At 46.0% G+C, this 14,321-nt stretch overlaps 1 protein-coding gene and 1 long non-coding RNA gene across 3 annotated transcripts in view; one reads left to right on the plus strand and one right to left on the minus strand.

The window, feature by feature from the left end:
* Nucleotides 1–12,794, plus strand: part of Tgm5 (transglutaminase 5) — a 25,339-nt gene extending 12,545 nt beyond the window's left edge. For both annotated transcript variants that reach the window (XM_013010225.1, XM_013010227.1), the window contains 7 exons: nt 3,756–3,894; nt 4,476–4,579; nt 4,702–4,941; nt 9,263–9,628; nt 10,102–10,262; nt 12,047–12,180; nt 12,360–12,794. In XM_013010225.1, coding sequence (XP_012865679.1) covers nt 3,756–3,894; nt 4,476–4,579; nt 4,702–4,941; nt 9,263–9,628; nt 10,102–10,262; nt 12,047–12,180; nt 12,360–12,513 — 1,298 coding nt within the window. In that variant the 3' untranslated portion in view covers nt 12,514–12,794. The remainder of the gene's footprint in view (nt 1–3,755; nt 3,895–4,475; nt 4,580–4,701; nt 4,942–9,262; nt 9,629–10,101; nt 10,263–12,046; nt 12,181–12,359) is intronic.
* LOC105981168 overlaps nt 8,557–14,321 on the minus strand; it is a 14,076-nt gene continuing 8,311 nt past the window's right edge. The window contains exon 3 of the long non-coding RNA XR_001174805.1: nt 8,557–8,813. This is a non-coding gene — a long non-coding RNA (uncharacterized LOC105981168). The remainder of the gene's footprint in view (nt 8,814–14,321) is intronic.

Below are 14,321 nucleotides of genomic sequence, written 5' to 3' on the forward strand. Positions count from 1 at the left end.
CTCAAGTGGTAGAGCGCTAGCCTTGAGCTGAAGAGCTGAGGGACAGCGCCCAGGCCCAGAGTTCAAGCCCCACGACCGACAAAAAAAAAAAAAATATGGATATTGCTGGGCGCCGGTGGCTCATGCCTGTAATCCTAGCTACTCAGGAGGCTGAGAGCTGAGGACTGAGGTTCAAAGCCAGCCCGGGCAGGAAAGTTCGTGAAACTCTTATCTCCAATAAACCACTAGAAAACCAGTAGTGGCACTGTAGCTGAAGTGGTAGAGTGCTCGCCTTGAGCTGAAGAGCTGAGGGACAGCGCTCAGGTCCAGAGTTCAAGCCCCACGACTAACCAAAAACAAAAAAATATATATATGGATAGTACCAAATCTCTCTCTTTCTCTCTCTCTCTCTCACACACACACACACGTACACACACACACACACACACACACACACAGAGTTTGTTCCTATACATGCATACCTATGGTGAAGTTCAATTTATAGATTAAGCACAGTGAGAGATGATCAATAATAACTAATAGGGCTGGGAATGTAGAGTGCTTGCCTTGCATGCATGAAGCCCTGGATTTCGATTCCTCAGTACCACATAAACAGAAAAAGCTAGAAGTGGTGCTGTGGCTCAAGTGGTAGAGTGCTAGCCTTCAGCAAAAGAAGCTCAGTGACGGTGCCTGGGCCCTGAGTTCAAGCTCAAGCACTGGCAAAAAATAGTAATAGTAGGGGCTGGGAAGGTGGCTCAGTGGTAGAGTGGGTACCTTGCATGCATGGGGCCCTGGGTTCGATTCCTTAGTACCACATAAGCAAAAAGAAAAAAGCTGGAAGTGGCGCTGTGGCTCAAGTGGTAGAGAGCTGAAGAGCTGAAGGACAGCACCCAGGCCCAGAGTTCAGGCCCCATGACCAGACCAAAAAAAAAAAAATAGTAATAGTAATAATAATAGTAGTAGTAGTAGTAGTTAATAACAAAAAAAAAAACAAGTATAACAACACACCATAATAAAACTGCCAGCATCCCTGTTCTTGTACTTTTGACTGATTATTAAATAAATTAAGTTACTTGAACCCAAGTACTGCAATACCACAATGGGTGATCTGATAACCCAGGAGGCTACCAAGTCGGTAGTGCATACGGTATGGATACACTGGATAAAGGGATGAGTCATGTCCTGGGCGTCAGGATGGCTGGAGATTTCATCACGCTACTCAGAATAGCATACAACTTAAGACTGATAAATTGTTTACTTCTGAAAATTTCCATTTAATAGTTTTGGAATGTGAATGAGTGTAACTTGAACCACAGAAAGTGAGTCATGATCTAAGAAGGTATTGCCAATAAATGCACTACCATTAATTGGCAAGCAGCTCAAATCATTTGTGCCTCAATTTCCTCAAACATGGATAGGGAAAGTAGTGGTTCTTACCTCTTACTGCTACTACTCTACTACTACTACTCTTACCTAGCAATAGTAGGTAATATATGTTAGAATTATCTAGGGCTGTTTTGGTTCATCTCCTAAATGACTTTGCAATCCTTTCCTCACTTCCATTTAACAGATGAGGAAACTAACAGAGTCTGTCTCCCCGCCCCCCCACCAAGTCTGGCTAGCCATGCTTTAACCGCCAGGCTATATATTGGGTCAGGAGCACTGTCAACAACTTGTTCAACACACATTGCTCTGGGCACACACTTGGCACTGTCACTGTTTCTTCTCTTTCCTGCCTCCTATAAAATAAGAGCCATTTTGCAGATGAGAAAAGATACAATTACACTTTTTTTTTGGACAGGCAACTTCCTTGACATCATTTAACTGGCTGTTACATGGAAATTTCAAGGAAATTCTTAGGCTACTTTTCCTATGCCCAGGGCCAGTCCACTCCAGAGCTGAGTAGCTCATTAAGTTCTTCTTGTTCTGGCCACCATCCCTTTAAGAAGATTGGTACCTTTCATTCCTTGGCTGGGGGACTGGGAAGTAACCTGGATGCCTTTCAGTATAGAGGTGACAGTGATGCTCTGTGGCCTGAAACCTCTCCCAAAAAGCAAAGTGTCAAAACTGTATAGATAAGTAGGTATAAAGAGACAGAGTAGCTGGGCACCGGTGGCTCAGACCTGTAATCCTAGCTACTCAGGAGGCTGAGATCTGAGGATCTCGGTTCAAAGCCAACCTGGGCAGGAAAGTCTATGAAACTCTCATCTCCAATAAACCACCAGAAAACTGGAAGTGGAGCAGTGGCTTAACTGGTAGAGCGCTAGCCTTGAGCTGAACGGCTGAGGGACAGCGCCCAGGCCCAGAGTTCATCTCAGGACTGACAAAAAGGAGAGAGAGAGAGAGAGAGACAGACAGACAGACAGACAGAGTGTATCCGTGGCTATACAGAGCTGTGGGTGGGGATAAATAATAAGTGGCTGTTAGTGATGATTGCATGTGTATGTGCATGTGTGTACTGGTACTGGGGCTTGAACTCAAGGCCTGAGCACTGTCCCTTAACTCTCATACTCAAGGGTGCTCTACCCATTTGATCCACAGGTCCATTTCTGGGTTTTGGGTGATTAATTGGAGAGAAGAGTCTTATGGGCTAGTGGGGAAGATGGGAGATGGCTGGGGATGGGCTTTCCCTTCTTCAAACAAAGTATGTGTTTTCCTTAATGGATCCCTACTTACGAGAGGATTGGAACATAGGATCTTCCACTTGAAATGTTTTGGAAACCTTCTAAGCTAGATGTACCCTAAGATATATTCTCATTTAATTAGGTAGTCGCCTTCATTAAGTACATCATGTTTTATTTCAATACAGCTCTTGTTCCAATTGTTTTTACTGAGCCCTAAGTCTCAAAGAAGAAACTTCACCTAAGGGCCTAGTATATTATTTTCCCCTTACTTTTCTTTAGATCTCGGTCCAAACTCTTGCACAATGCTATGGCTTGAATGCATATTTACCGTTACTTGCCACTGATTTATGAGACGCCATGGGTGTATGAAATGTTCTTTTATAAGGCAGTTGGTTAATATCTGGCATGTTTACAAAGATGTCTGGCACATCATTTTATTCAAGTGTTAGTTATTCTAATTAGTATGATACTGTTTTAATCTCTGCTTCTTGGATGCCAAAGGATTGGCTAGGTCTCATTCTAGCCACATCAAACTTCATCCCCCCGCCCTTTATTTTCTTCCTTTCCTTTTTTGAAATATCTGTATCTCATTTATGAAATTATCACAATTGGCCTGCTTCAAGTCTTGCTTTTTAGAAACTTAAACTAATTGTTTTCCTTCTTTAACTCATAAGCCACAGTAGCTTTCCTGCTGAGGCTTCCGCATGTACATAACACACCTAGGGTGAATGGGAAAGCCAAACCACGGCCCTTTGCCCAAGAAGCTGATGGTCTCAGCCCTGAATCCTAATAACAGGAAAAAGTAGAATTCCAGCTAGTTGGTTTGAAGATGGGGATTTAAGGCGAGGAGCTACCTGAGGCTGAGTCGGGCCTCTGACATTTGCCAACAGAGCGGCGTGGCTGGCCTACTTGCTGGCTTGGGCAGGAGACAGGACAACTCGCTAGACTTTCTGTTGGCTCTGACCAACATGTTAGAGCAGCCAGCAACCTGACCACAGAGTCAGGTTAGACAGCTCCTGCCTGGCCCAGCAGATGCTAGATAAATGCTTTCCCTAGACCCAGCGCTCTGAAGTCTAGGAATCCACAGAGTCCTTGAAACCACCAACTCCTTGAATCCACAGCCCACGGGTGATTTTGCTGCCTTTTCTGCAGTGATGAGGTGCCTGGGGATTCCCACCCGCGTGATCACTAACTTTGACTCCGGCCATGACACGGATGGAAACCTGATCATAGATGAGTATTACGACAACACAGGCAGGATTCTGGAGAATAAGAAGAAGGATACCGTTTGGTGAGAGACGATCTTTCTATTTCTAGGGGCCATGCATCCCGGCCAGGTCCCACAGTAGGAAGTAAGTCAGGACTGTGTCCATAGCCTGCTGCCCCGTCCCATCTCCCTGCCTGTCTTTCAATCCCAGGGTTGAAGTGGTATCCCCACCCTAAGACAGAAAAACAGCTGAACAAAATCACAGCTGTGGGTTTAGAATCTTCAGATCACATGAGCTCTCAATCCTGGGCTGAGATGTCCTCCATGTGGTTGCCATCTTCATCTAATACTCAGCCCATGGTTCTGACCCCAGGAGGGCCCCAAGTCCACACACACAGGAAATGGGCTACAAGGACCTTGTTGAGGGAGTGTGAGGGATTATACCCTCAGTGGGCTGAGAGTGAAGAAGAATCCTTTATTCACCCACAGTAGAGGAATGCAAATGGAGGCAGATGGAGGCTCACAGGAGGAAGACCTGTCACTATTCATTCACAGGGGCTTCCACTGCTGTAGGCACCAAGTTTTTCCAACAGTCCACCTGCCCATCCATCTAGCTCTAGAAAGAAGTTATGTGGGACATCCTTTGTCACTGGTTTCTCCCTCAGGAATTACCACGTCTGGAATGAGTGCTGGATGGACCGCAAGGACCTCCCTTCTGGATATGGAGGCTGGCAGGTGCTAGATGCCACACCACAGGAGACCAGCAATGGTGAGGCTGCCCAGAGGGAAGTCATGACCCACTCCCACAGAATCTGCCCCCCCACCCCACCCTTGCCCCTGCCTGGCCTGCCACACCCTCCACACAAGGCTCTCCTTCCTTCTCTTCTTTAGGCCTCTACTGCTGTGGCCCTGCCTCTGTCAGAGCCATCAAAGAAGGAGAAGTGAATCTGAACTATGACACGCGCTTTGCATTTTCTATGGTGAATGCTGACTGCATGTCCTGGCTTGTCCAGGGGGGGAAAGAGCAGAAACTTCACCAGGACACGACCACTGTTGGTAATTTTATCAGCACAAAGAGCATCCAGAGTGATCAGCGGGATGACATCACAGAGAACTACAAGTATGAAGAAGGTAAAACCCAGTGTTCACTCCCACAAACATCCTAAGGGCCCAACAAGGACAGAAGGGAGGCTAAGTTGGTGTAGAGGAATTCTAGAAATGGAAAACGACCACTTGCTAGGTTCAACTCCTAGGGAGCCACGCAAAATTCCCAGCTATGAGAACCAGATACACGGTAAAGAAGCAAAGCTGAGGTCTGGCAGGGACAGGGTCTAGGCAGGAGCAAGCAGAGGGTGGGGGGAGCTGAGCTTTTGCTGGGAGTCTTGGGTGGGTGTCTGTGCTTCATTAATGTGATAGATACAAAAAGGATCCAGAACCCCAGCTTCAAAGCGGGGTGGGGGAGGGGATATACACTAAGAGACATGTATAGTCAGCCATATGTTCAGACTTAATCCATTGAGATAGGAAATGTTTGGGGAAAATTATGACTGTACAGAACAAGTGTAGACTTTCTTGTCACTATTTCTTTAACAATCCAGCATCCCAACTATTTGTGTAGCATTTAAATATATTAGATATGAGAAGTGATGCAGAGATGATTTACAGTCCAAAGGAGGATGGCATAGACAGTATGTAACTACTACAGCATTTTATGCCAAGGACTTTGGATTTTGGTATTGGTATCCGTGGAGGTTCTAGAACCATCATCCCTATGGTTATCAAGGCCTGACTGTTGGATTAACTTCCTAGTAGCATGACCACCCCTCCAGTCCCTATTGACTCTTGTTTCATTGGATGGGTTGTCTTGGAAACAGATCCTTAGTCAGGGACTCATAAACAAGTAGTGTATTTGTGAGGCACTCCAGGAAAAACTGGCAGGAGGGTAAGGAAGTGAGACAGAGAAAGTCAGTGTAGAGTGGCTTATCAAGCCCACTGGCACCATGAACAGCTGGAATTTACTCATAGCAGGAGTTCAGAAGGATGAATAATACCTTAGCATGATTCTGTCTCAAATTATTGGTTGTTTATCTGACACTAAAATTAAACAACTCTATTTCTATTGGCCTATGTTAATTGTATTAAAGGATTTCATTGTGATTTTTTTTTTGTCAGTCGTGGGGCTTGAACTCTAGGCCTGGGCACTGTCCCTCAGCTCTTCAGATCAATGCAAGCGCTCTACCACTTGAGCCATAGTGCCACTTCCAGTTTTCTGAGTGGTTTATTGGAGATAAGAGTCTCACTGACTTTCCTGCCCATGCTGGCTTTGAACCATGATCCTCGGATCTTAGCCTCCTGAGTAGCTAGGATTACAAGCATGAGCCACTGGTGCCTACCTTCATTGTGATATTTTTATACATGCATATAATATAATTTGATTATATCCACCTCCTCCCTTACTCCCGCTTATAATGTCCTTCCTCCTCCACATTTTTCAGGGCTTAAAATGGGTTTCCGAAAAACAAAAGCAAAAACAAAAAACTAGCTGGGTGCAAACAACAACAGCAAAACCTAGCAGGGTGCTGGTGGCTCATGCCTGTAATCCTAGTTACTCAAGAGGCTGAGATCTGAGGACTGCGGTTCAAAGCCAGCCTGGGCAATTAAGTCCATGAGACTCTTATCTCCAATTAGTCACCAGAAAAACAGAAGTAGCCTTGTGACTCAAAGTGGTAGAGCATTAGCCTTGAGCTGAAGAGCTCAGGGACAGTGCCTAGGCCCTGAGTTCAAGCCCTACAACCAACAAAAAAGGGGGGAGGGTTATGATGACATTTTCGTATTTGCATACAATGTACTTCAATTATATTCTCCCTGCCATTACCTTCTCCTTCTCGATCCCTTTTGTACTGGTTCCCCAGCCTAAGAATTCCCCCTTTTACATTCATTATGGTTCAGTATTTTTACTTACTAAATTTGTCCACCTGATCATTGATTCAATGTGATATAAAGAACAATATGGAAAATTTATTGCCCCTCAAGAGACAAGGGAGGTGAGCTGAGCTCTGCTCCTTGGAGGCATAATACTCCTGGCACTTCTGGTTTGCGCCATGGATAGGCCAAGTCTTTAAAGTGCCAGACAGAATCACATGGGCTGGAATGCTGAAGTAGGAGCATAGACATTGAAATGTCAAATGCTAAGGAGGTAGGAATAGCCACTGTCAGCATTTATTACAGAGGTCCACAGGTCCCCTGTGAACCTGGGAAATGGTGGCATATCCAGGTGAGCCTGAGTACCCAAGACATGGCTCAGTGGGCCTAGTCATCCATCTCCTCTTACCTAGTCTTCCAGGATCTGGGGTGGAGCAGACATAGACAGGCTGAATCTGACTCACGCCTCTCTGTGCCCTTGGAAGAGGTGATAGAAGCAGCTATAGCTACCATCTTTAATTTTTAATTTTGCTGAATGCATCTTTTACTCAAGAATTCATTTGATTATTGAAATTGTTCGTTTTATCGGTTGTGGGGCTTGAACTCTGGGCCAAGGCTCTGTCCCTGAGCTCTTCAGCTCAAGGAAAGGGCTCTATCACTTGAGCTGCAGCACCACCTCCCGTTTTCTGAGTGGTTAAATTGGAGATAAGAGTCTCTCGGACTTTCTTGCCCGGGCTGGCTTTGAACTGCAGTCCTCAGATCTCAGCCTCCTGAGTAGTTAGAATTACAGGCGGGAGCCACCATGCCTGGCTTTAAACTATTTTTATCTTTTTGTTAAGTTTCTCAAAGTACTGAAACATCTGTGTTTTCTTCAAGCTCTCTGAGAGGTCTCCTGCACTGATTACTATCTAGTTTATTTCTATCACTTTATTAGGTAAGGCCATGGCTTCCTGTACAATATTGGTATACAATATCAGCTGGTATTGAGAGATTAGGTGTTTCTTCCAGTGGTGCCAATCTGGCTAAATTTGTGCCTGCTAATCCAGAAATTCTAAGTAGCACGCTGCTTCTTTTCTCTGAATCTATAGTCATTTCCAGTATTTCATCACTAGATGGTACCCAAATACAGATTTTTCTGGCTGTCTGCTTTTGCTAAGTTGTCACTGTTTCAGTGCTTAAAGACAATCCCAGCCTATATGTGTCCCAAATACACTGTGGGTATGTTGGCAAAGAATCAGAAAGAGGGCTGGGAAGGTGGCTCAGTGTTAGAGTGCTTGCCTTGCATGCATGAGGCCCTGGGTTCAATTCCCCAGCATCACATAAGCAAAAAGAAAAAAAGCCGGAAGTGGCGCTGTGGCTCAAGTGGTAGAACGCTAACCTTGAGCTGAAGAGCTGAGGGACAGTGCCCAGGCTCAGAGTTCAGGACTCACGACCGGACCCCCCCCCAAAAAAAAAAGAATCAGAAAGAAATCCAGAGAGTACCTGGAAAGAATAGTCTGTCCCCACACACATCTGTTTGAGGCCAGAGAAATCACAGATGCCTCATCTATAGTGATCAGCCTATGGTCAGGACTTTGTCCAGTTTTGGGAAGAGTCACCATGGATAGACCAGCCCCAGGGTCCTATGTGGCCACCAGTGTGTCACATCCTGAGTTCACCATCCACCAAGACTAGCACACCACTAGGTAGGACTAAGGCCTTACTGCTAAGTTAATGCCCTCTGCAGGAAGCTCCAAGCAGGCAACTGTTTCCCTCCTGCCTTTTATTAGACTAAAAACAGGCATTGTGGTCTCTTACCTGATTTTCTAGGCAGGTAGTTGGTACATGAATGATGTTCGGGATCTCTGGGGCAAGGCCATCACTAGAAAAGCTTAGCCACTATTCTGCTTCACCAAATTGGCCAGCTGTAAGAGAAGTTTATCTCCACATTTGTGGGCCTTCTTCTTTTCCTTGAGGATATCAGGACTGAGTTGAGTGGTCGTGAGCATGGGTTCTTAAGAGTTCAGACAGTGGATCTTGCTTCTCACTAGTTGTATGATTCCAGCAAGTACCATGACCATTTGGAACCTCCTTTTCCTCGTCTATAAAAATAACAACAACAACAATATACCTCTTGAATGGCTGACAAGATGAAAAGTGTTAAGTACTTATTCAGAGTCTTAGGAAATAGTAGATGAATGAGGGAAAACATTGCTGAAATAAAGTTGATTTTCTTTTTTTTGGCACTGGTCCTGGGGTTTGAACTCAGGGCCTAAGTGCTACCCCTGAGCTTCTTTGCTCAAGGCTAGCACTCTACCACTTGAGATAAAGAACCTCCCGGGCTTTCTTGCCCAGGCTGGCTTCAAACCATGATCTTCAGATCTTACCCTCCTGAGTAGCTAGGATTGCAGGTGGGAGCCACTGGCACCTAGCTTGAAATGAAGTTTGAAAACTCCCCAGCCCCTGCACTGTTGGTAGTGGTGCTGAGGGTTGGATGTTTGTCCCTTAGCTGTGCCTCGCCCACAGCTGATAATGTGTGCTACCTTCGTAGGTTCCCCCCAAGAAAGGCAGGTGTATTATAAGGCTCTACAGAAGCTGAAGGATGGAAGGTCCCAAGGATCCGACAGTGCATCTTCAGTACCCTCGAGGCGCATGCCACCAAGCCAGGACACTCCTCGGAGCCTGGATACACCGGCCCTTCAACCAAGCAGTGTTATTCAGGTCTCCCTGAAATTCAAGCTACTTGACCCGCCTAACATGGGCCAGGACATCAACTTTGCCCTGCTGGCCCTCAACATGTCACCCCAGTTTAAGGACCTCAAAGTGAACCTGAGTGCCCAGTCCCTTCTGCATGATGGCAGCCCCCTGTGGCCATTCTGGCAGGACACAGCCTTCATCACACTGTTTCCTGAAGAAGGTATGGACTCTGAATACGGGCCTTGGACACACTGGATGCACAGTTGGTTATGTCATGGCATATGTTGGGGGAGGGAGGTGGAGCCAGACAGCAGGGCTTTGGGGAATGGTTCCCTTCTTCTCCTCCCCTCTTCCTTATCTTCTTTCCCTCCTCCTCTCTTCCTCCTCACTTCTTCTTTTTCCCTCTGTCCTCCTTTGCTATCTCTAAGAAAAAAAAAGCTAGTTTAGTGGGGGAAAGTCTAAGTCTAAAGCCATCTACCTTGGCTGGGCACTCAGCCTATCCATTTACAAGCAGATTAACTATAGTTTTTCCACTTCAAATGCTTGTGCTTCAGCAGGACCTGGAAAATGTTGGCTCCCTTCTTTCTACAGAAGAACCACCAGGTTCAACTCCAAATCCAGCTAATTTTCACTGTATCCTGTGTTCACTCCCAAGCCCGGCTACTTTCACTTTATCCTGTGTTTTCTCCCTAGCAAAGACCTACCCCTGCAAAATCCCTTATTCCCAGTACAGCCAGTACCTGTCAACAGACAAGCTAATCCGCATCAGTGCCCTGGGTGAAGAGAAGAGCAGTCCAGAGAAAATCCTGGTGAACAAGATCATCACCTTAACCTTTCCAGGCATCATAATTAATGTAGGCAAGAGCCCTGCAAATGCTCTGTGGGTACCTTGGCCCTGGCTATGAGGGTGAAGCCCTCTGACAGGATGGCTGTGGTCTGCTGGAGAGAACACGCTCTCCTTTTCTCTCCTATTGAGTAATCTTCATTCTCTTGAGGCTAGGTGGGTCTTGAGCATGGGACATGGATTCAACCTCTGTTGTGCCATTTTTTGTGTTGGCCTTCCCAGGGTCCACATGATAAAAAACAGGCCAGACAGGAGGGGATCAGATGAGGAGCCCATAAGATCTGAGTTGCTACTTTCAGCCTGCACATACTTGAGCAAGCCTCCTCCCTACCATCCCCCCGAGTCTCTGCTCCTTGAAATGTCAAAAGAGAGGATGAGAGTAGATGACCTCTGAGCACCCCTCCTGCTGACCTTCCGTGGTATTCAGGAATCCTTTCAGTACTGTCTCCCCAATGCCAAACTGCCTGCTAGACTTCGCCAAAGTGAGCCCATAGAGTACTGTATGCTTTCTCTCAATTATGGAAACTAGGGGAAAGCAAAACAAAACAAAACAACCAAAGACACGCATGCAAAAGGGGGATTACTAAGGGGTGGGGACACAGAAGTTAAAAAAGAAATGGGAAAGGTAAGCAGTGGGGGATAAGAATGATAGAGAACAAGCGGGGTACTAGTGGCTCATGCCTGTAAACCTAGATACACAGGAGGCTAAGATCTGAGGATCGTGGTTCAAAGCCAGCCTGGGCAGGAAATTCTCCATAAGATCCTTATCTCTAATTAACCACCGGAAAATCGAAAGTGGTGCTGTGGATCAAGTAGTAGAGTGCTTATCTTGAGCTGAAGAGCTCAAAAACAGTACCCAGGCCCAGAGTTCAATCTCCATGACTGACCAAAAAAAAAGAATGATAGAGCTGGGAAGGTGGCTCAGTGGTGGAGTGCTTGCTTGCATGCATGAAGCCCTGGTTTCGATTCCTCAGCACTACATAAGCAGAAAAAGCCGGAAGTGGTGCTGTGGCTCAAGTGGTAGAGCGCTAGCCTTGAGCTGAAGAACTGAGGGACAGTGCCCAGGCCCAGAGTTCAGGCCCCACAACCCTCAAAAACAAAACAAAACAAAAAAGAATGATAGAGAGCCAGAAGCCAGTGTAATCCAAGTTACTTGGGAAGCTGAGATTGGGAGGATTTTGGTCAAGGATAGCCTCGGCAGAAAAGTTCATGAGACCTGAGACCCCCATCTCAATGGAAGAAGCTGAGCATGGTTGCATGTTCAGCTTGTTATGCATGTTATCTTAGCTATGATGAAAAACCTAACTTAGGCAAATTATGCCCAGATATGCACCAAGACAGAGAGCAAGACCCTATCCTAACAAGGATCGCAGTTCAAAGCCAGCCTGGGCAGGAAAAGACCATGAGACTCTCATCTCCAATAAACCACCAGAAAATTGGAAGTGGCACTGTGGCTCAAGTGGTAGAGCCCTCTCCTTGAGGAAAAAGAGTTCAGGGACAGAGCCCAGACCCACAGCTCAAGTCCCACGACCGACAAAAAAAATGGCAGAGGCATGGCTCAGTAATAAAGTGATTGCTTCACAAGTATGAGGGCCTAAATTCAAACTCTAGCAGGAGATGTTAATAATATTTTTACGTATGGAAGTGTCATGTTAAAATCTCTTAATGTATAATATTGAATAATATACACCAATAAATCCTTTATACTAAAAAAAGTACCATATATAATATCCAGTGGATTAGAGAATAAGGACTAATTTCCTGCTCCTTCTCTTGCCTTGGGTGTCTGTTTAGGTTCTAGGACAAGCCATTGTAAACCAGCTGCTCTCCATCCAGGTGATATTTTCGAACCCCCTCTCGGAGCCAGTTGAGGACTGTGTACTGACCTTGGAAGGCAGTGGCTTCTTTAAGAAGCAACTGAGAATCCTGTAAGTGATGGAAGGGCTCGGCCTCCTCTCCCATTCCATTCTGGGATTAGCGCTGTCCTTTCTGGACACAGGCTCAGGACCTGGGTGAACAGACTGAACAGGAAGTGGAGTGGAAAAGGGCTTTGGAGGTCATCATTGTGTCTCTGGGGCTTTCTGACTTTCCCCATTCTCTGCTGCAGCATTGGAGACCTCAAACCCCACCACAAAGCCACCATCACTCTGAAGACTATCCCCTTCAAGAGTGGCCAAAGACAGATCCAAGCTAATCTGAGTAGCAACAAGTTTAAGGACATCAAAGGTTACAAGAATGTCTATGTGGATTTTGGGTTATAAATATTTGGACAATGAGATGCATGTGTGGATTTTAAACTTCAGGAAAACGATCAAATTCAAATGCAAGCTGTGTTTTTTCTCCCGACACCAAAGATTCCACCAGACTCTGATATCAGCAACAAAAGAGATCCTGTGGATGGACAGCTCCTTGGGTCATTTGCACAGCTTGCATGAACTTTCTTCTTCAGGACCCAGGGCTTCAATGGCACCCATACAGAAGTGCGATTTAGCACAGTGTCTGGAGGGTACTATTTGGAATTGGGCCCCCCAAACATCAAGCAAAGAACCATCTCATAGCTGTTTTATTGTTTAGTTATTGTCTAGACCTGTCTAGTTTCCTATTGTCAATAAACCTCAATCCTTGCTTTCATTGCCTTCACACTTATAAACATCATCTTCCCCACAAAGGTTCTCTGGTTGGTAGAAGTGTCCTACTGTTTCAATACGTGAGCCCATTCACCTAACTCAAGAAGTATTTATTAAGTGTGTAGTATATCCTAGGCACTTCTGAGGAGTATAAGAGCCTAGGCAGTCAAACAAAACCAAGTCTCCTCCATCTTAGAGCTGACATTCTTGTGGAGGCAGGAAAGATAAACAATAAACATATCAGCTGGGACTGGTGGCTCACGCCTGTAATCCTAGCTACTCAGGAGGCTGAGATGTGAGGATCATGGTTTGAAGCCAGTGGAGGGGGAAAAAAAGTTGTGAGACTCTTATCTCCAATGAACTTCCAAAAGGTCAGAAGTGGAGCTATAACTAAGTGGTAGAGTGCTAGTCTTGAGCACAAAAGCTCAGGGACAGCGCCCAAGACACACACAGTAAATAAATATGTGTCAACATGTGGCCTATCAGTTATGCTTTAGATAGAAAAGCAAACCACTCAGTACATGTCTCTCCGTAACACTTATCATCTTTGTGTTTTGAAAAAAAAAAAAACCTAGGAAATCTCTCAGCCTGGCCATCCCTTGAATCCCTTCCCATATGACTTTAAAAGGTCCCTCAGTCCTTAAAATCCCAGCATCTTTTTTTTTTTTTGGTGGGTCGTGGGGCTTGAATTCTGGGCCTGAGCACAATCCCTGTGCTCTTCAGCTCAAGGCTAGCGCTCTACCACTTGAGCTACAGCACCCCTTCTGGTTTTCTGGTGGTTTATTGGAGATAAGAGTTTCACGGACTTTCCTGCCCAGGCTGGCTTTAAACCTCGATGGTCAGATCTCAGTCTCCTGAGTAGCTAGGATTACAGGCATGAGCCACCGGCGCTTGGCTGCATCTTCTTTTTTATTTTATTTTTTGTCGGTCATGGGGCTTGAACTCTGGGCCTGGATGCTGTCCCTCAACTCTTCAGCTCAAGCCTAGCACTCTACTTTTTTTTGGGGGGGGGAGGGGGAGTCCGGTCGTGGGCCTGAACTCTGGGCCTGGGCGCTGTCCCTCAGCTCTTCAGCTCAAGGCTAGCACTCTACCACTTGAGCCACAGAACCACTTCCGGCTTTTTTCTTTTTGCTTATGTGGTGCTGAGGAATCGAACCCAGGGCCTCATGCATTCAAGGCAAGCGCTCTACCACTGAGCCACCTACCCAGCCCCTAGCACTCTAATTTTTGAGCCACAGCACCACTCACTTCCAGTTTTCTGGTGGTTCATTGGAGGCAAGAATTTCCCGCCAGGGCTGGCTTTCAACTGTGATCTTCAGATCTCAGCCTTCTGAGTAGCTAGGATTATAGGTGTGAGCCACCAGCGCCAGGTTCCTAACATTTTCTTAAATTCACCACTGTGTACTGTAGTTATGGAGGGTCTTAAGTGGGCCTGAGGTGCA

The sequence above is a fragment of the Dipodomys ordii genome, unplaced genomic scaffold (assembly GCF_000151885.1).
Source record: "Dipodomys ordii isolate 6190 unplaced genomic scaffold, Dord_2.0 Scaffold11, whole genome shotgun sequence".
In the NCBI taxonomy this organism is placed as follows: Eukaryota; Metazoa; Chordata; class Mammalia; order Rodentia; family Heteromyidae; genus Dipodomys; species Dipodomys ordii.